Source organism: Amblyomma mixtum, chromosome 4, assembly GCF_055824585.1.
Source record: "Amblyomma mixtum isolate Tamu chromosome 4, ASM5582458v1, whole genome shotgun sequence".
Classification (NCBI taxonomy): Eukaryota; Metazoa; Arthropoda; class Arachnida; order Ixodida; family Ixodidae; genus Amblyomma; species Amblyomma mixtum.
In genome coordinates, this window is record NC_143015.1 from 98535081 (window position 1) to 98555362 (window position 20282).

Below are 20282 nucleotides of genomic sequence, written 5' to 3' on the forward strand. Positions count from 1 at the left end.
GTTTCTGTGCCCATCGAATACAATGACATTTTTTTGTACAGAATTAAGGCTGGGAGGTGTCGAATCTTCTTTCACCAATGCTGACCGTTCATGGCGTCACAAATCTGCCACCATTGTTTGTGTAGAAGCTCTAGAGTACAGATTTAAATACGCTTCTACAATTGCGTTCATCTCTTTTAAGAGTTCTGTTGCGTTTATTCCTTTTTCAGTTGTTTGCAAGCTGAAGGAAGGAAAAACTTTATTTTCGCTAATGCTTATTTCTGCGGTTTGGGGGCATCTTCAGAGACGTCTTGGTTCTGCCCCCAGGAGCCTTCTCTGTCGAAGTCCTCCGCCTCTAACCAGTGGTCGGTTGCCCTCAGTCCAGGGCTCCGCTGGCCACTGCCGCCCGTAGAGCTCGCTGTACCAGACCTTCTTGGTCTTCACAGCGGTCGCTGGACAGCAGAGTCTCCCACTGCTCCGCAATCGGACCACTGGATTAACGCTACTGCGCCTAAAAAATTTTTTATGCACACTCGTATTCTGTAAACTTCTGATCGCGATAGTACATGAAGTTGTGTCCATCATTGAATGTGCACCATGCATTTTTATGTAAGTCTTATGAGGGCCCTTTGCTTCAAGCCCTGCGTATGCTGACTGCCCTCCGCTAAGTTTCTTCGAAGCGCCAGCCTAAGAGGGAAGACGAAAGAAGGGGACACAGTTTTCGCTCTCAGTCCAGCAGTCTGCGGAAGGATAGGCTAAAGGGGCCATAAAATGGTTGCTGGACATGTAGCAGTTCCATATTCCAGCAAAAATGAGGATTGTACTGAAAATGTTGCAAGAGTTGTAATTTTTTATTAACCCCCATACATTGTTCAAATTCTATTTGTTTGTAGCGCAACTGTTTCTGAATACAAAAGTACTACTCAATGTTGTCTATCACAGCTGGTACATTTTCCTAGCATCATTTTGTCTACTCGCTGACAATCCGTGTCACGCACAGATGATGTCTCTCTCCGTGGTTTGTCTTCAATGCTGATATTCCGTGTTGAAACTTCTTAATCCATCTAAGCACGTTGTTCTTGTGCACGGTGTTATCCCCGTAAACATTGAGTAACCCTTCAATGGATGTCGGGCAGCCTGCACCCTTCGTAACTCCATGAGGAACCGTTGCTTCTCCTTGAGATCCGTTAGCTGCATGCAACGAAAATGATCTCTTAGTTACCTGCAAAAAATCAATGGTTATTATACAAACAGTTATGCTATCAACATGTAGAAGTTGTACCAACTTTTGCATTTATTTAGGTACAACCATCGTAATACAGCACCTTGCAAGCGTGGGTACCCTGTATACGCTGTATAACAAAAAACTGCGACGTTAAGCTTGTGGGCTGACATCAAAGATTCAGTGCGAAGGTTGTGCCGGTGGCCAGTCTGGTCACGAAGTGTGTACCGTTTCTGCTAGCTTACGATGTCCCTGATAAATGATTAGATATACTGCCATTAGCTCGTTCTGATAAAAACTAATAACCGGTTTACACAAAAAAGGCGGCGTTTAACACAAGTGTAACGACATGGGGAACAGAATGACCCCATTGGTGTGATGCCAGATCTGTATGAGGCGTGAAAATGTGTGCACTCTATAAACAGGATTTCACAGTGCAGTGAAGTCATGATGGTGCGGTGAACGTCCATAAAAAAAAAGACTGTCCGTTCCTTGCAGTTGGAAATTATGGCACGACAGGCAGTGGTTATTTAAGTCTTAACCACTCGTAGCATAAACTTCGAAACAAAAGACAGAAATCATTACCTCCGCATTATGCTAGCAATCGCATTCAAACGCCACTATGAAAACATTGTTGGCACCGCTAAAATTTATCTTGCCGATTCGCAACAATTAGTATTTGGTTCATTTCGTGCATAGTCAAAATTCTGTGAAAGAACAAATCTAAGGCTTGTGACCAACTTGATGGCCCAAAGACACTGAACAAGTTTACATCCAACTAATGTTTTTTATTTTACTTGCACCATTTCTCAGAATATCAAAAGGTGTGAGCTCACTCAGATTAACGCAAAACATTTGGAACAGAATGTGCTGGCTGCTGTGAACATGCTGACGTCAAACTATGCATTGAAACTCCCTATGGTAATAAGTAAACGGCATAAAAACCGTATAATAAGTTTTCGGTATAAGTGGTTCGGTAGAAACGTTATAATAACCGCAAAACAACCGTTACTGGCATAACGTAGTGTACATATATTCATGTCAGTGAAGCCTCTTTTGTCTCCAAGGGACTACTTATTGCCAGCAGTTTTCATTGCACTGGAGTAGCGGCCGCCTTCTGGACAGTGCCATTACTTTTGCGTGACACATGACGCTATCATCCCGCACTGGACGGTACACAATTGTCAGAGTTGCATTGTATAGTCAGGAATCCTATCTGCTCTTTTCCAGCGAGAATTCGGCTGCGAAGACATGTGACTATTGCAGTCCCCTATGGTTTATGGTTTATGGTTTACAGGGGTGTAACGTCCCAAAGCGACTCAGGCTATGAGGGACGCCATAGTGAAGGGCTCTGGAAATATCGATTACCTGGGGTTCTTTCACATGCACTGACATCGCACAGTACATGGACCTCTAGAATTCCGCCTCCATAGTCTCCTGCTACCGACATGTTATGCACCACGTGCCGGTGGCAGTAAAGCAAAATAAAATCACAGGTCACATAGCAGATCATAGCACAGTTAGCTGTTCTAATCGGAACGGAGCATGATTTCATAGTGGATGCTCATTGTCATCTTGATGTGCCCAAGGGACAGAAGGAATTACTCAGAATTCGCTCTGAAAGCAAAGGTCATGTGTCCCTCATGTGAAAGAGTTATTGCAAAATGCTCTTCTTGTTCCAGCTTCTACTTCGCTGGAAGTAGTTATGCGGCCTATAGGAGGTACGCAATCAAGCCACAGTGGTCGCCATTTCGGCATAGATGAAACACAGCGAATGGCTACGGTGCATGTCTAATAGGCTTATCTCCGACTCCTCTGGCCTGCATCGCTGAACCAGCGCATTCGACGCCAAAATGGCGCCCGTGACCTTATGTGAATACCTCTTACACGCCGCTCCCAAGCGGTTGCTGTTTGCTGGTTTTAGCTACAGGCACTTGTTTTGCGTTACATCTTAACGTCGCCCTCGGTTTTGGGGTATTGGAAGAGCAATGAGCATACCAACAGACTCTTAAACCAAAATGCATTAATTCTACATAAAATACACTGGGTGTTTGAGTTTTAGGGATAAGCGAGTAAGATTACTAGAAATATAAAACAGTTTCACAGTTTCACTCCCTTTGTCGTAGCATTTACTATTTCTGCATTTCTAAGATTCTATTACATTTTTACCAGTATTTTACATGAGCTAGCTTTTAAGAATGAAGAAATTGGGCAAACTGGACCACTGCGCTGTAATAAAATACCATGGTAAGAAGGACATGTCGCCATCTTAAACTCATGACATTACATGACAGTTCCCTTGCGCACATTTAAAAACAATGGGTGCAAGATCTAAAGTGCGGCAGGGAGAGCTTAGAAGATGAGCCGAAGCCAGGGAGACTATTGACAGGCACCACCAACGAAGGTGCTCGACCCTCTTGGATGCGGCAACGCACGCTCGGCAATTGTCTACGCGCCATGTAGCAGAATGGCTGGGAATTATACAGAAGAGAGCATACTATGCTATATCCAGGAATATTAGCTTCATAAAAATTTCTGCTTGATAGGTTCCACGTCCCGTCACTCGTGAGCACCAATCTGCTTACTCGATTATTTATCATGGGCGAATATCGGTTCATCTCTGTACCATTGGCTAGAGAAAGAGCATCAAGTTTTGTGGGATGGCAAGGATATGTTGCTCACTGAGTGTCATGCGAAAGGTTAAAACATTGCCGGATTTTATTACTGCGAACTTCTGAAGCGTCTAAAATAATGCGAGAAAGGAAACCAGGAGCGCTGACCAGGGGAGTCTTGTACCATCAGGACATTGTACCATCAGGACAAGTGCCTGGTAGTTCCAGCTTGTTCCTCACTCGTGTGATCTGCCAGATGTTTCCCCCTCCTAATCTTTTTCCAAACATGAAATATTTCTTGCTGGGCACAGTTTTGCCGCTAAAAATTAGGATAGCAGCTGGAGAGTTTCGGTGAAAAGGTTTTTCAGCACCGCTGTATTTCGGAAAAGCTGGAAGTGGTTTTATTGTCTGGAGACAATAAAACCTTTATCACTACACTTTATTGCTTTATCTTTTATCACTACAAAAGGCATTCACTGATTACTTCAGGAAAGTGTCACGCCAGAAATACATGCATCCATGGCATGAGGCCGCTAATGAGTGTTGTACTCATTCGAAACGGACTGCGTCTGCAACATAATCAACAATAAAATAACCAAGGAGACCCGGTACCTTATACACCACAGGGAGGCTAGCTGGAACGAAGCTTAGCAGGAAACGATGCGTGCTCGATATGTTTAGCCTTATACAGCGTTAACACTTCGCTGAGACCAAATAGAATAGTTGTTACATTCACATCAATGCCTGAATATGTCTTGTTTCCCTGTCGCACGTTACAGCCCACAAAGAGAGACGGACACTGGAAAGGTGGGCCTTGATGTCTAAAACGTTTCAACAGTACACTGCTTCAACGCAGTCTTCTGCCGCGCTTATTCTTGGAAAGAGAATTTTAGTTGTTGCGACTGTGCGGTTGTGGAGGAAGCACAATGAAGAACGACAAGCTCACTGAAAAGAAATTTAATGTTGAATCCTCTCACTCTAGTGTTTTTCTGAAAATGTTGCAGTCCAGAAATCATTCGATGGCGACCGTCACCCATAACGTGCTCTTTATCACAGACGGTGTCTGCAGGTGCTTGTTTGGATTTCAGGCCTGTGAGTATGTGGCCAGTTTATGTGAAGTTACAAAACATTAACAAAGGTCATAAGCCTTTAGAATCACACATCACTCCTGCGCTTAGCGCGAATACTGGTGAAGTACATGTATTGCATGTGCAGCCGATCATTCTGCTCCAGCAGTTCGCCCTTCAGCTTATGCCCAGGGTGGATAGAGAACAGCAGATCTGAGTTTCCGAATAATAACGGGAAAGCCAGCCTAAAAACACTTTGATAGCTTGCAGCTCCTTCACACACTGTTGCATTATCACACCTTGTTACAAAGAGAGCCCTACGAGAGCAGAAGGTGCTTCGTGGAGCCACGTGTTCTTCCTTCCATATAAATGGAATCACAACGGAACTGTACCGCGTGAACGGAAGCGGGTCTTACTTGAATATTTGGTGGAACAAGCATGCAGCAAATTCTGGAAGGGGTGGCATGTCGGGGTTCATCATGTTCCCACAACGCATCGCTGGAAGTAAAAAAAAGGAAGGAAAACACCATATTTGAGTTGGTTACAAGTGTGCTAAGAGGGAACTCGTGTTGCTGATTTTGCGGAATACAGCATCAGTGCAGGGTCTGAAGTGGCTGGTTTGAAAACAGGTGATATGCTTTTTTTGTGGCTTATGGGATTGCTTCTCGCTTCATATTTTGTACACTTTCTCGCCCCTGATATGTCTGATGACTGCCTAAATCAATTGTATCAAACTAACCCTTAAAAAACATTACAACCTCACCAGTGTAGTCTTACCCCGAATCTGACTTATTACAAATGGCTGCTGACAGGAGCCAGATGCTTTGTATCCCATCAAAGCAACTGAAGCCATGCGATGTCTGGATATAGGACAAGCTGACTTGTCGAAAGGGAACAAATGTGTTGCGTTCAGCTCCATAGCATGTAAGCAGCTAAAGCTGTCATGCGTCAAGAGGTAAATATGCCTGGCAGAAAAGAACATGTTTTAGTTTAAAAAAAGATGGGCTTCTTTTAGGAATTATGTTTTTTTTTCCGGATCGACAACTTTTTTTTGCGAGAAAAAAGGAGAGGGCCTTCCTAACGAAGGTCTGTTTTTTTTTTGAAAATGGTGCCCCGAATAGGATAACGCAGTTGATCCCTGCGCAAGGAGGAAGACTTAAATCGCATTCGCAACCCATTCAGAAGATTTGAATGATGCCCGAAATAGCTTTGCTTTGAATGTGCCAAGAGCTGCACGTTCAGTGGTGACATCACACTGTTTAACTCATAGATGTAGAGTGCGCGAAGAGCTCTGTGCCAAAATAAGTGCCCACAAAACCCAAGAACTGTGTCTGTTACTGTAATAATGATGTTTTCTTTATGAGCACTCTAAATGCAATGCCGTACATTACAGCAATAAACGCCGTGGTGACAATAGCATTTGTTATCCTTTATTTTTGGTCCTAAGTCAAAACACATCCAATGACTTGTTCAACAGCCCAGGTTTTTGTTTGAGGTTGAAAGTCAAGACTTCTGAAAGAACATGTGCTTTTCAGTCGACGGTTGCGAAGACTAAAAACCACATACGCCACCAAATGATTAAGAATGACTCCCCAGTGGAAATTATTCAGTGCAATGGAGCGAATGCGTGAGCAGACAGTCGTAATGAACCGATAAACAGTACAAGCATGAAGTTTGCAACGTAGCACATCTTCCCAGGCAGTAATCAAAGCAGCACCAGGTAATCGTCCCAATATTGGAAACATATTGGCGAATACCGGTCTCACAAAGGACCACAGTAAAACCATCCCTTTGCAATATTGGGCCCCTTTCCTGTGCTGCGTGGGAGTACCATCACATATTATTTAAGGCAACAGCAGTGAACTCATCCACGAACTTCAGACCAGTGCGCTGAAGGACAGGTTCGTCAAAATAGGCATCCTACCAAAGAAATATGGTTTAGCAAAACGTTCAGTTGGGCGAGTGTCCTTCTTTTCGTTCAGCGCTCGTCCTGTGTCCCTTCTTTTCTTGTCCCTTGTAGTTCGCGCTGTTCAAATCATCAAATCATGAATCCTACCAAAGAAAGAGAAGGTTCTAGGTTATGCTACAGACTAGCGCCTGAAATATCCTTATAGGACGCGAGAAACATTTTTCAGTTGAAGTCCTCAAAAATAAGCCTACAAAAGTTAGGAACAACAGGCGAAACGCTCGGTGCCATTTGCTATTATTTGCAGTGTATTACCTTTTTTGTAAATAATTAATGCTCGTTCTGTTTGCTACGCTGTACAAAAATGTTCTGCATGAAATTCACATCTCCAAGTTGGTTCGCATTTGCCAAGCATCAAAGTGCCCACAGTGACAACATAGTCTCATCGAGCGGCTTAGCCAGTTGGGTAGTTACCATCTCTACTCGACTCGATGTGATGTAGGGCGAGTCCGATGCACTTATATATTTGATTATTTCCAGCTAGTATGTCTTGCATTATGGGCGTTTTGCAATTCGTTAACAGTTCTCTCTTCCTTCACACCAGCAGGCGCTGTTGCATAATTATAAAATGTTTTTACATTTTTTTCTGGGCACTAGCAATTCGCGGACTCAATAGAAATAGAAATGAACTCACCCATGAATTTCAGGGCAAGGCGCTGAAATTTCAGGTCCTGTTCAGAAATCGCCCTCTGCCCAGGCACCACACCCAAGGAAATGCCAGTCTTGTAAAAATGGCAAAAAATAGGAGCTGCAACGTAATAAGTCATTGCTACAACTTCCGGTCCTACCATTTCTATGAGTCGTCAGTTGTAGAGGAGTAGGGCGGATGGGTGCTACCAGAACAGCACAAAGTGGAAATACTCTTATCACTCATCTACTTCTCGAGCATACCTCCCCCAATTTTGACACTAGTCTCAGTCGACGCATACTGTTTGGAAAATCACGCTCCATAAGTGGTGCCTCCATATTCAAAGGCACCCTGGATACATGAAACTACAGTGCCATTACTTGACGGCGCACTCACCCTGCAGAAGTTTAACGGTTAATTATTTGTCTCTCTCGGGTATCCCTCATCGGCTCGTTTCGTGCAGGAGAGCAATTCAAATGGTTAGCTATGCTTTTTAGTTCGGACCAGAAAATCTGAAAACTTCAATGAGACTGTCAAAACCGGCCGATCCCTAGCAAATTGCATGACTTAACACTGCATTCGAAATTTAGCGTTAAGCAAGGATAGCAGGATAATTACAAAGATTGCAGTTTTTTATCTCCCGGAAGCATGTTTGAACGCCATTTGCAGTGTTTGCAATCATAAATCGGCAAGGTGGTCAGCGTCTAAACAGGCAACAAGGAATCAATGTCGTTACCTTCTCAGTACAGACGAACCTTAGACGCTTCCCATGTCGAACACAGGGCATGATTTGAAAACTAAAAAAAAAGCATTCGCCCTTTGTTTTTATATCCTGAAGCAGGCTACTTAGAAAATGGGACCCATAACCCTGTCCCCTTAATTAGCATTCCCTCACCAGGGTTCCTGTCCAGCAGAGAGTCACAACGGCTGGGAGCTGACACGTCACAATTCCAGAGACTTTGCTGGGAATCTGCTGCAGGCGCCTGGAAGGACAACGCCATCTTTGGTACGAAAGTATGTTCAGAGCTTTAACGAGACGAAGTGGAGCCAATGCGATCGGGTGCTGAGCGACCACCTTGCGGTCATGATGGAAACTAAAGAGGAAAGGTTCCAAGTGCAAAGATACACGACACCACCACAAGAAATATGCACGTCAATGATCATGGACACATGACGTGTGTTTACCTCTACGTTTTGACAACTGAACTTACGCAGTGCTAAAAACAATAACTTGTGCACACAGCCTTGTTAAAAGTCCTCACGACAACGCTGATCCTATTGGTTCGTCTGAAGTAGGTTCTCTGTACGTTCTACATGCGGGCCATGACATTGGCATCATTCACTTTCATACACTCCGATAACATACCTCAGGAAATGTGACTATGACGAATTCCTCTACGGCGCCAAAGCTGAGGTCTGCATATTTGCAACCGGAAATGCAAAGTCGTCGTTTCGGTACACTGCCACCTGTATGCGAAGTAAAAATTCAGGGGGCGCTTTGTTCTCCTAAAGCGCGGAGAGGCGAAAGCCTTAAGCGAGGTGTTACTGCTAGTATCAATGATGTGTGGTTACGATGTTAGGCTTCGGCTCTGTGTGTGGAACGCAATAGCGTCTTGCAACGCTACCAGGGAGTCCACAGAACGCCATCGCCCGTGGCCATTCGGCTCTACGTCTTGCTTGTCGGTAAATTAGTTTTTTGAGGAAAGGAAATTTATCTGTCTTGCATATCTCGGTGGACACGTGAACCTCGCCTTAGGGGAAGAGAGGAAGATGGGAGTGAACGAAGACACCCTATTCACTAGTTTGTTCATTCCAAACCATCGTGCTGGCACGGCGGAGTGGTTACCGTGCTCGTCTCGCACTCCGGAGACCTTGTTTCGATTCCCGAACTCAACCAAATTTCTTCTCGGTTTTATTTATTTATTTGGTTTGACTTGAAAGCTTAATCAGGATAATTGGTTAATTAAGCAATGAACTAAACTCAGTCCCACTTAGTTGGAGCACCACTATACGATCCCTTTAATTGGTTTCATGGTTCCTAGCCAAAGTACAATTGGCCCCGTTTGAAATTCGAGCACTGTGACGTCACGACCCCTTCGACCAATTGAAAAGCGCGACATTTCTGTCGACAACTCCTGCCTACAACGATGAGGCATTAAAGGCTTCCGCCTTAAAACTTTGAAGACCCCTCGCCAGTCTTCATATCTGACATGTGTGGAGGTGACAGATGTACTGCAGTATCACGGGATTGCATTAAAACAGCGACGTGATCCGCAGCTCTAGCAGGTACCAATAAAGCGGCATGGTGCGTAACTGCTTGTCCTGAGAGAATATATTTTTGAGTTGTTTAATCGCGCTTTTGTGCTAAACCTGTGCGCATAGAGCATGCGCACGAAGTCGTGCTCTCTCGCGAGTAGGCCGCTTTGATAAAGCGGCCCAGCCACGGGCGCGTAGACGCCTACGCTATGATATTCCCTTCCAGTTCATAAAACTGCCTGTCTGAGTGTAAGAAAGCAAAAACGGTTGACTTACTTATGAAGTTGATTCAGGCTCTGGAAGCCCCTGGTATCCAGGTACCACGTCCGAAGGAATGCCAGCTCTGCGATGACACCAGGAGAAAGTGCTAGAGCGTAAACTGGTGATTACATGCTATTATTGATGATCTCCCAGGTTTAATTAAACGAGCGTTTCAGTCAAAGGCTGCACACATACTCCTGGGGTAGCACAGCAGAAGTCACTTTGAGGAGACAGTGTCCGAAATTGCGCGGGCATTATACTTCAGTAGACACAAAGGCGCAAGTCTGCGTGCGCTAAAACTAGGGAACGTAGCACCGAGTTCTGCTTCAAGCTTCTGCTCCGGTTGAAGGCAGCGCTAACCATCAGAGTTTTTTTTAAATCTAAATTATTGCCTAGGTGCCAGGTGACCATAGAATCTTACCGTTACTATGCGACCCTCGTCAAACCATGGCTGTAAGAGCAATTTTCTGTTCAGTATCATTACACGCACTGAACGGACACCCCCTGCTCACAGCAGCTAGTTTGGATGGCTGATGAAAAAAATGAATAGCCGGAAGAAATAGCCCGAAAAAAAGAGTGCGCTGAGAGTACAGCCAAGTCAGCGACATTCCCGTCAGAGATTCTTTCCGGGGGAACGCATAATGCCCTTTGTATCATTAAAATATATAGTAATGTTTGTCCTGTACTGCACTTGCTTAACAAATTGTTGGTCAAAACATATCCGTACCAAAGGCGCTTGGTGACTTCAACTGGCGGCAACTAGGAGCATGCGATATTTTAAAAACTTATATAGTTGAACTTTCCCTCTGCAGTCGATCTTCTTATATAGCTACTGAAGGGTACGTGGCTGTAGCCGCGTAATCGAACTAAATAAATAGCCGTTTCTAATAGTGTCTGTTTAGATTCAGACAATATGCGAATCGACAAGCGCCAAACATTTCTGAATAGAAGGTGGCTTAATTAAACTGGCTTAAAATTGGCAGACGATTACGGTAGGCATGCAAAATTTGAGCGCAGCTTTTCAAACGCCACCTGCTACCGGTGGCAGGTACCGTGTTATGCTGCTAGCCACCCATCCACCCCCGATGTCCATTCCTCCACTCTTGCCGTGACAGGTGGCGTTTCGATCTGCTACTGCCTGCTAAGACGCCACGTCACACACCGCAGCACGCCACCTGTGAGGTGGCGTGTTGCAGGGGAAGTGCTTCGGGAATGAGCAATAAAGTTTTCTTCCTTGTGATAATTTTCATCACTTTGGTCTTTTAAGCTAGGTGTACACTGAACGGTGCTGATGTGTGATGTGTTTAAAACGGAGGCTGCGCCCTCTCACTTAGGTGGCGCCTTGGCACGGTCAGTCAGGGTGGCCTACAGGATTGTCCAATTGTGTTACTGAGAATTTTCATGACCACGAAAGAAGTGCCATAGGATATCGCGATACTACAACTCCTTACTCCTTATTACTACTGGAAATAAAGGTGCCGCAGGTAGATAAGAGCAGTCGAGTCACAGAAACTGGAGCCAGACATTCCATTTACTGGGAATAGCCCGAGTAATCTACAACAGATAACAGTATACTCACCAGGTGTCGTAGTGTAGTCTCCTGAGCAGAGCCCTCTCCCAGGTACCACATCCAAAGAAACAGAGCTCTGCAAAAACCACATAATTCTGCGGTTACAACTCGAAACCGCATTGCTATAGCCAATATTTATCTTAACATTAATTTGGCTTTATTTTATCGGCAGCGTGTTTGCAGTGGTAGCACATTCATAGTTGTGGAACAAAGACAACAGAACTAGGTCTAACTTCCCATGTCGCCTCAAGGTGTCGGCTACCGGCTTCACTGAACGGGAGACGCTGGCGCTTAGAGCGAAGCGCCGCATGTGGACGCAGGGATGTGGCAATGCCAGATTGATGCAAGATCTAACGGCCGGCAGCAGATATGCCTCGCAGGATGGAACCAGTGATCAACCGCGCGCTTAGGAAGCGATTTCCAGATGTTTAACTGTGAAAACTTTTCTGATCAGCAGTACTCATCGGTTCTGGTTGACTCCGAGCTAACAAATCAGGTCTCCACCCTCTGAAATTTCTAAACGTGATGGGAGGCGGTTATGTAGGGTTTCGCGTCGCTATTAAATGTAAAGGCATCACAGCAGAAGAGCCCGGATGGACTTCGACCGCGTGAGGTTCTTTAACTTGGATATAAATATCGTTGTACAACTGTTGGCTCCCGCCAGGTTGGTTTGGTTTATGGGGGGTCTAAAGTCCCAAAGCGACTCAGGCTATGAGGGACGCCGTAGTGAAGGGCTCCGGAAATTTACAGAGGATGCGTTGTTGCTCGGCTGTTGAGCATTCGCGGTACCGACTGCGATGCAGATATAAGGCTACAACATGCTGGACAGCCCCGACGTGCTGCACCTCCATTCAAATTCTTCGGCAGCGAGTTCTGATCACTTCAGAGAAAGGAAGAACTCTGGGCGGGTCGTTCACAATGAAAAATTTTGTAAAATCTAGCACGCCTCGCCCCAAGCTGGTTAATCAGATAAAAATTATTCCTGACAGGAAGAGACAATGCATCGTACATAACCCTCTTAAAGGCATTCGTAGTTTCTTGTTTAATTCATAACAAAAGTTACGCTCTAAGCTGACCTTTCTAAGGGATGCCGAAGCAAAATCTTAAAATTGAACAAAAATGCTGAAATTCGATTCTCGAAATGTGATTACACTGAAATCAAGTCGTCACTTCGCATATTTTTCAGCGAATGGTTTTATTTTCGATGTCTTAAGAGCGCGCGGCGAGCCCTCCCGGCCGGTGCGAGGTGAAAAGCGTGACGTCATGACACCCTCATCTGACAGGCAACTGGTCGTGTCACTCGAAGCGCCATGTCGCATTGCAGTTTGGGTAGGCCAAGTGATAAGGCTTCCAACCACCGACGCTGCTGACGCAAAACTGGCAATACCCGTGAGTAGCGATGGCAATCGTGCTCGTGCAGGAACAGTGGGCGCGCGGGTATTATGATGTCTAGTCGCAGCTTCCACAGGCGGCCGCCAGGGGCAACGATAGGGCAATAAAACTCGAAAAAAAACGTGCCATCCGTCTTTTCTCGGAAAAATGCTTGCCGCATTTATCAATTTTAGCAGGCAAACTCTTGTTTACATGTAAAAGAGCAGCTCCAAAAGTTTGGTTCAGTATCGCTTTAAGGAAGAGTTTAAGCAAGAACATACGTCTCGCCAGTCTTATTAAATATTACGCCACACGTGATTCAAAGAACAGATCACAATAATAAACCACCTGCCACAGCTGGCAAATACCGTGTTAGGCTGCTAACCACCCATACACTTCCAGTTGTCCATTCCTCCGCTCATGCCATGACAGGTGACATTTCGATCCCCTACTGCCTGTCCCCTGCCGATCCCCTACTGCCCCTACTGCCCTACTCCCCTACGTCACAGACCGCAGCATGCCACCTGTGAGGTGGCGTGTTGCGGGGGAAGTGCTTCGGGAGTGAGCAATAAAGTTTTCTTCCTTCTGGTAAATTTCATCACTTTGGCAGATCACAGAGTAGATCACAATAATTTGCACTTGGAGGCGAAGATTTGAACAAGTGGACTGGAGAGGGAAGCCTCAGTGTGCTGATCACCGTCCACTCGCAAAACATGGGCCAGCTGACAGCGAAATACCTCCTAACAGTGTGACTGCTTTGAGGAGGAATGCTGCTCTTTAAAAAAAAATGAAATTTAATAATGAAGTCCTAATTATGCAATCTGCAGGGAGCAGTGCGCTGAAACTAAATATGTCCATTATTTTTATACTAAACATGTACAGTCGTGTTCAAAAGTCTCAAGGAAAAAGGCGTTTTGTTTCACCACATAACAGAGTGGTTACGGCACTATTAAAGATCTGGGGTGCTATGCTGGAAGGCCCGAGTTTGCTGAAACTCGGAATCTTCCCGAGCTCTGGCGACGCCCTCGGATGAGTGAACTAATGGTAGCAAGACAAAATCCAACCCCCGTCACGCCTCCAACTTCATTGGGTTATCTGGATATATTCCGTGCTTTATCATCTCATCGGCGCCACCTCATGGGCTTCTTGGGCGGTCTACAAAGAACGGGTCACGTGAGCCAACCGCCGGTGCACTTTTCATTTGTGTGTCGCTCCACCAAGTGCATTGCGTGTGCAATTAGACAAACGAGGTTTGTTGAAATTTATAATGCACTTAGTACATCTTTATAAGCATTTTATAGCGTGCAAGATTTGGATTTAAAGCTCTTTAGAGTGATTCATGCATTATTAAATTTTGCTTTGTACCACGAGGGAACGCTACCAACGCTACGGTCCCGTCATCAGCTGACTTGCCAATGGCGACGAGGCACATGTGCAACGCTGTGAAGGCTACGGAAGTAGTCCGCAAAAAAAAATAAAGAGAGGTGTATTACTCCGCGCTGTTCTGTGGCCGTGTGGTCTAACGCGTCGCTCCGGAGAGCCGACAGGCAATGGGAGTGCGTGGGTTCAAATCCCGCATGGTGAAACGTAATTTTTCGCAGATTTTTTTTTCATCGCAAGTTGAATTTCGCGTGACCTGAATGAGAAAACTCGTTTTGTTCACAATCGCTTTAATATTATTTCGTGTTCTGAAATGAACTGCATGCATCTGTTCATTTGATGCATACCGCGTTAATGTGAGCTGTCCGAAATTCGTTGTCAATGAGCTCGCACCGGCTTTTGGTCAGCAGTGGCGGTTTTCTTCCCGATTCTGCAGCACTGTGACCATACTTTTTAGATGCAGGCGAGAGGTTTGTGCGGAAGATGACATTCATTCGTCGGGTTTAATTAATTAGCACCGTGGTGAGTGCTCTGCAGTTGCCCCATTAAAAAGTGGCCGTCTGCAACTTTCGATTTCGCCGTTGCCGAGGAGCCCACTTTTTTTTGAGCCTCTCTTAAGGTACCAGGCATGTTATGAATTGTTCTGTGCAACCGGTTAGCGGCTGATCCAGTCTTCGCCAAAATAGTCTGGGACCGACTTTGGCACTGTGCTGTAGAATAGCCCAAAGGACTATTCTACAATTATTTTTTACTCATCGCAAAGTTCAGAAGCAAGATGTCTGTTAATTTAAAATGCTGGTTTATCATGCAGGAGCGCAGAAAACATGTTCTAGACTTCTTAATCGCCTATTTTCTCACTGTATATGTGTCACATTCTTGTGCATATCTGCAATTCTTTTGTTTTTGTTAAGATATCTCTCGTTCTTAAGCAAAGCGCGTTTTCCTTTGTCATTGAAGAGAGCTCTATAACTTGGCTATTATATGCGGCAAAAGAGCAGTATATTTAAACCGATTGGTCAAAGTATTTTTACACACACCACCTCGATAAGGCCTGTTTTCCCGTGTTAAGTGTTAAATTTTGAACATAGTGTTGATTCACACAGTGACAGAAAATAGTACAGCCTCAAGAGTCAGCTTGGCTCGATTTCCCTGCTCTCCTAGAAGAGCAGAAGCTGCGCAGGCAGGATCTTCATGCAGCCAGGTAAAAAGAGTTCCAAACTGTGGGAGCGTCAACTAAGGATTGCAGAAAAAGTTGTTTAACGCTAGGAAAAAAATATTTCGAAAGAGCAAACAATAAATGAGACAGGACAATAAAGAATGCTGACCCCGCAGTGTTTGCGAGAAATGGTTTATTCTGGAAACAGCCAGTGGCATGGATCACAGTGCATACAAATTAAAGGACACGCGCAGGGATGTACACCAACACACAATCATTCAAGTGCTCCAAAATTGAAGAAAAAAATGTGGAGCCATCGAACAACACTATTTGATAAAACGAAAACCTCAAATCTTCATCACTGGAATCACTCAAATCAAATCTTCATCACTGGAATCAGTGCTCGACTCATCAGAGGAGGAGTTGCACGAGTCAGAAATTCTGAAGACAACCGGTTCAATTTCAGCGTCAACAATCATATCACGTTGCCATGCTTCAGCGTCAACTTGCTCCACATGAACACAACAGTTTTGCCAGTTTTCCTGGCTCACAGACGCCAGTGCTTCCGGCAGGAGCTTTTCCACTTCAGCCAAAGTGAAACGTTTATTGCGACTATGAATATTGCATAAGAATGCAATCTGCCAAGTGACACAAAAGCTACCGTTTAAAAACCCATTAAAATGCATGCATGAAATATCTGGAAAAATCCATGCACTTATTACATGCGCAAACATGAGGTAAAACAAAAAATTATCTACACTGTGGGTAAAACTGCTCAGTTACTGATAAACGGAAGCGGTTTTTGAGGTTTAATGCCCAAAAGTAACTCAAGCGATGAGGCATGCCATGGTGAAGGGCTGCCAATAACTTCGACCATATGGTGTTCCTTAACATCCACTGACACTGCACAGTACACGGACCACTATCACTAATCAATGGGAGAACATTCTATTAACCATGACATGCATGAAAGCAAAAGCAGAGCATTCTTACAACCATTGTGTTCAATGCATAATGTGCCTTCCTCGTGAAATAGTTGGCCTTCACCATGTCAGGGCTGGACTTCGAAGGGGTCTTTACGCCAATGTAGGTCCCGTGGACGCATCCCACGACGTCTGTGATGCCGCCGCGCAGAAGGAAATGCTCCTCAACACACGCACGCTCGGCCGCAGTTGAGGGGAAAGCGAGCCACCGCTTCTGCACAGCCGCGTCGATAAGCGCGTCAGAGACGTCCCTGACACAGCGGCTGACATTGCTTTGGTGGCGTCCAATAAAGCGGTCTGCGCCGACGCTCCCATCGAAGCTCCCGATTGCCAAGAACCGGAGGGCGCAGAGGACTTGCTCTTCGGCCGAATGCGAATGAGGGCCGGTACGCACTCTCCGCAGGCGTGGGTCGTCGCCTAACTCTTTACACAACCATCGTACCGATGTTTTGGAGAGGCGAAAATGTCGCTGGAATTCGCCGTCGGCCATGGCAGTAAACGGGTCCAGCCAGCCGTACTGACATTTGCCGTCAGAGGAAGCGATGACCCAGGCTGCTGCTGTTGCCGCCATGACAGTCCCGAGATGAATTCGGGGCACTTCCCCGTTCACGAGTTTAGCTCCGAGTTCACCTGTCAATCAAAACCATTGGTCACGCCCCCGGCGTGCCGTACATAAATTATAGGCGTACGCGCTATGGGTGGGCCACTCCCAACATCCCTGCCGGCTACAGGTATGCTGCGCGGCTGTGCTGATTGCTGACAGACATCGACGATGTTGACCATCGAAGTATAACAGGCAAAACGGACGTCTTCGCTGATTAATCTAAGCTCCTCTGCGAAGGACACGCAACGTGGCGACAGCCGCCGATTTCTTCGCTCGCATACCAAGATTGCACAACATTATAGCCTGCTGCAACCACGTAAGACACAGCACAACGCTGACGGCGCGTCACACCCGCTTGCAAGGCGTCAAACACGGAGCACGACGACGAAACGGTGCTTGGAGCACGTCCTACTCCAACATCACATCCCAGGTGTTTGGCTTGGCCGCCCTTTCATCGGTGATAAAGCTCAGCATCAATGTGTCAAAACATCCGGGATCGACAAACGGTCGCTGCTCTAGACCCAGTGCAATAAAGAGTTTGTAATTTCCAGCACGCAAACACTGCGTACTTCACAACCGTAACACCTTTCTCTCTTATAAGTCCGATTCCATTATTACAAACAGGATCCCTCACCTGCCCGAACGATATTATTGCGATGTCACTGCGGTATACAACGGCGATCGACGTTAGTGACAAAACCAGTCCTCAAAACCTTCAAGTGCGCGACGTAAACAAATACTACGCAGATACGCGCGCCACCACCTTCACAGCTTTTAGTCAGCGTCTGATGACATAGGATGAGTTGTGTCGCTGGGTAGCACGATCTTCGCATCCGCAGTGCACTAAAGAGGCGTCACACACAACAGGCATACGTAATGAATCATTGAATACAGCCAGACAGCAATTTTTTTCTCACACCGCATCACAGCCGCTCGCACGGCCAATTTCTACCGCTGAGATTCGCCAAAAGCGTACTAAAAGCAATGGTTAGCCATAGCGGGGTGCGGCAGCGGCCGTAGCAGCCGAGAACTCCACCTGAGGTCACTGCAGAGAGCAGCAGTGACGCGGGAGTGCAGTGCATTCAGTTTTTTGCTTTTGTGTATTATGCAAGCCGGAAGATGCATGACTTATATTTTGATATACGACAGAATAAAATATATTATCGCAATGGCCGAAAAATAAAGAAGATTCAGCGTGTAGTAGTTGCCCAGTCATTCCAGTCGAAGGTAGCGCTACCGGCGGCGTGTCAACGCAGGAGCTCTCTCGTTTTCGGCAAGGTGGGCTGCCGCTCTAGTTCGTATGCAAGCCACGCTGCAAGCAATGGCCTCACTATCGCCACTAGCGGCAGAAAGTGTCAAATCTTTGTTAATTTCCTAAAGCTATGCTTTTCAACAACGCTTCATTGGATTCAGATTTTAAAAATACATTTGGAAATGAACAAAACGTTTATAATATTATCTGTTGCCTTTTAACGTATTCGAGAGAAGAGAAAGGGTTGCTACAAGAGTGCACCTAGTGCGCACTGTTCGTCTTCGGAAATGGAGAGACAGATAGAGCCTGAAAGAGAAGACACGCCTTATGCACGCCTTTGACGCGCCCGAAAAGGCGTGTCAAACAGCTAGCGGCGAGTGTGCAGATAGATAGCAGAAAAGTCACGATTTCGCGATTGCTGATATGGCGCTGATAACTTCAGGTAGCGCTGCGGCCTGGTATTGCGCAGTGTATTGTGTTTGAAGTGTGAAAGAGGCGCGCAGGGTGCGCTTGTATCGCCTTTACGTGGCTTTATCTCTACATTTTATTCTCCGCTGCGTGGGCACGTTCCGCGCTATCTTCGTTCACTGACTGCCGTCATCGCGAACTCGGATGAAACTCGGGCGAGCGCCAAACTCGGGCCTTCCGGCATAGCGCCCCTGATCAGCTTGAAATGCTTGCAGAAGGCTTCTTCTTGCGGCAGAGAAGCTTCCTGCTTGACGAGTGTTTTGAATGATCCCCTACACGGAGCATTCTAGGGACATCCATTTCACTGCAGCTGAACGCTGTGGCCTCAACACTTTTGACCAAGACTGTACTTGTATACTCATACAATATGTTATGAAAGTATGAAAATATTAAGTAGCGAGAATTAAAGCAATTTTACCGCAGAAAACTTCAGCAATTTTGCAGATGGGAGCTAGCTGATATGCATTCCACTGGTTTGGCTTGACATCATGGAGTGCAATAAGGGTAAAATTATTGTGTATATAACAAGAGTCGAATTACGAGGTTTTGAAGTCGCCACTTCAGAAACGGGGAGCAAAGTTAGCATCTCTGTTTCTGGAGTGGCAAGAGAGTGAGTAATAAAAGAAATAAAGCCGCAAGAATTGAGTTGTAGAAAAATAAACAACCTAAGGTTTGGCCCATTAAAGCAATTACTATGGTCGTAAACCTCACTTAGGCACACAACATAGATGGTTTGCAGCGCTTAAGCTTACATGGATAGCAAAATCTGTCGTTAGAGCTGTGCATGGAATAACAGTCGTAAAGTCAACAAATGTGGTGTCCTCTACGCGACTCTGCATTATTTCGATCTTTCCCGTTGCGGAGGTCAAGCGGTTGACGGGAAATTAAGATTTTGTCAAAGGGCGCAAAATCCATTCAACGTCTGTTGCCATGAGACACAAACTAAGCGCTCCCTAGGTGCTTTACAACTAACGAAAGCCGGAACCGAGGACCAAATTGGCGAATAAGCAGGGTAGCATTAACAGTGCTGGCAAGTGAATGGCGGGGCATCAGCCTTGGTGCAATGAATGCAAATGAGAACATTTGTCCAAGGTGAAGTTAAAATAACTGAAGAGAGTCAGCGCGGAATAGCACAGGGGGATCCCCTACTGAAACATTCCATATGAACCACTCTTATGAAATTATGGGAATATGAAGCCCATTACACACGGAAGAATATTGTGCAATGTCAGTGCACGTTAAAGAACCCCAGGTGGTTGAAATTTACGGAGCTTTTCACTACGGCGTCTGTCATAGCCTGAGTCGCTTTGGGATGTTGAACCCCATAAACCAAACCATATGAAGATCGAAATCTTATCTTTACGGAGCCTATAAGCATTCTATTAAATTTTTACAGGATTTCCATGCAATGCGCATGACCTTATATTGAGTCCGCAAGCTTCCATACGTGCTTCCATATCGCCCATAACGACTCCATATGCTCGATATTGACTGCATAAAGTTTCGT

General features: G+C 45.6%; 1 protein-coding gene across 1 annotated transcript; it reads right to left on the minus strand.

The window, feature by feature from the left end:
- Window positions 1–809: 809 nt before the first annotated feature.
- Window positions 810–8475, minus strand: LOC149347565 (uncharacterized). Its single transcript, XM_089541603.1, has 4 exons — window positions 8370–8475; window positions 7481–7594; window positions 5297–5378; window positions 810–1170 (listed from the first exon to the last, which is right to left on the minus strand). Exons 1-4 carry the CDS (start codon window positions 8473–8475, stop codon window positions 1167–1169), a joined length of 306 nt encoding a protein of 101 aa, XP_089397729.1. The 3' UTR covers window positions 810–1166.
- Between the last annotated feature and the right edge of the window lie 11807 nt (window positions 8476–20282).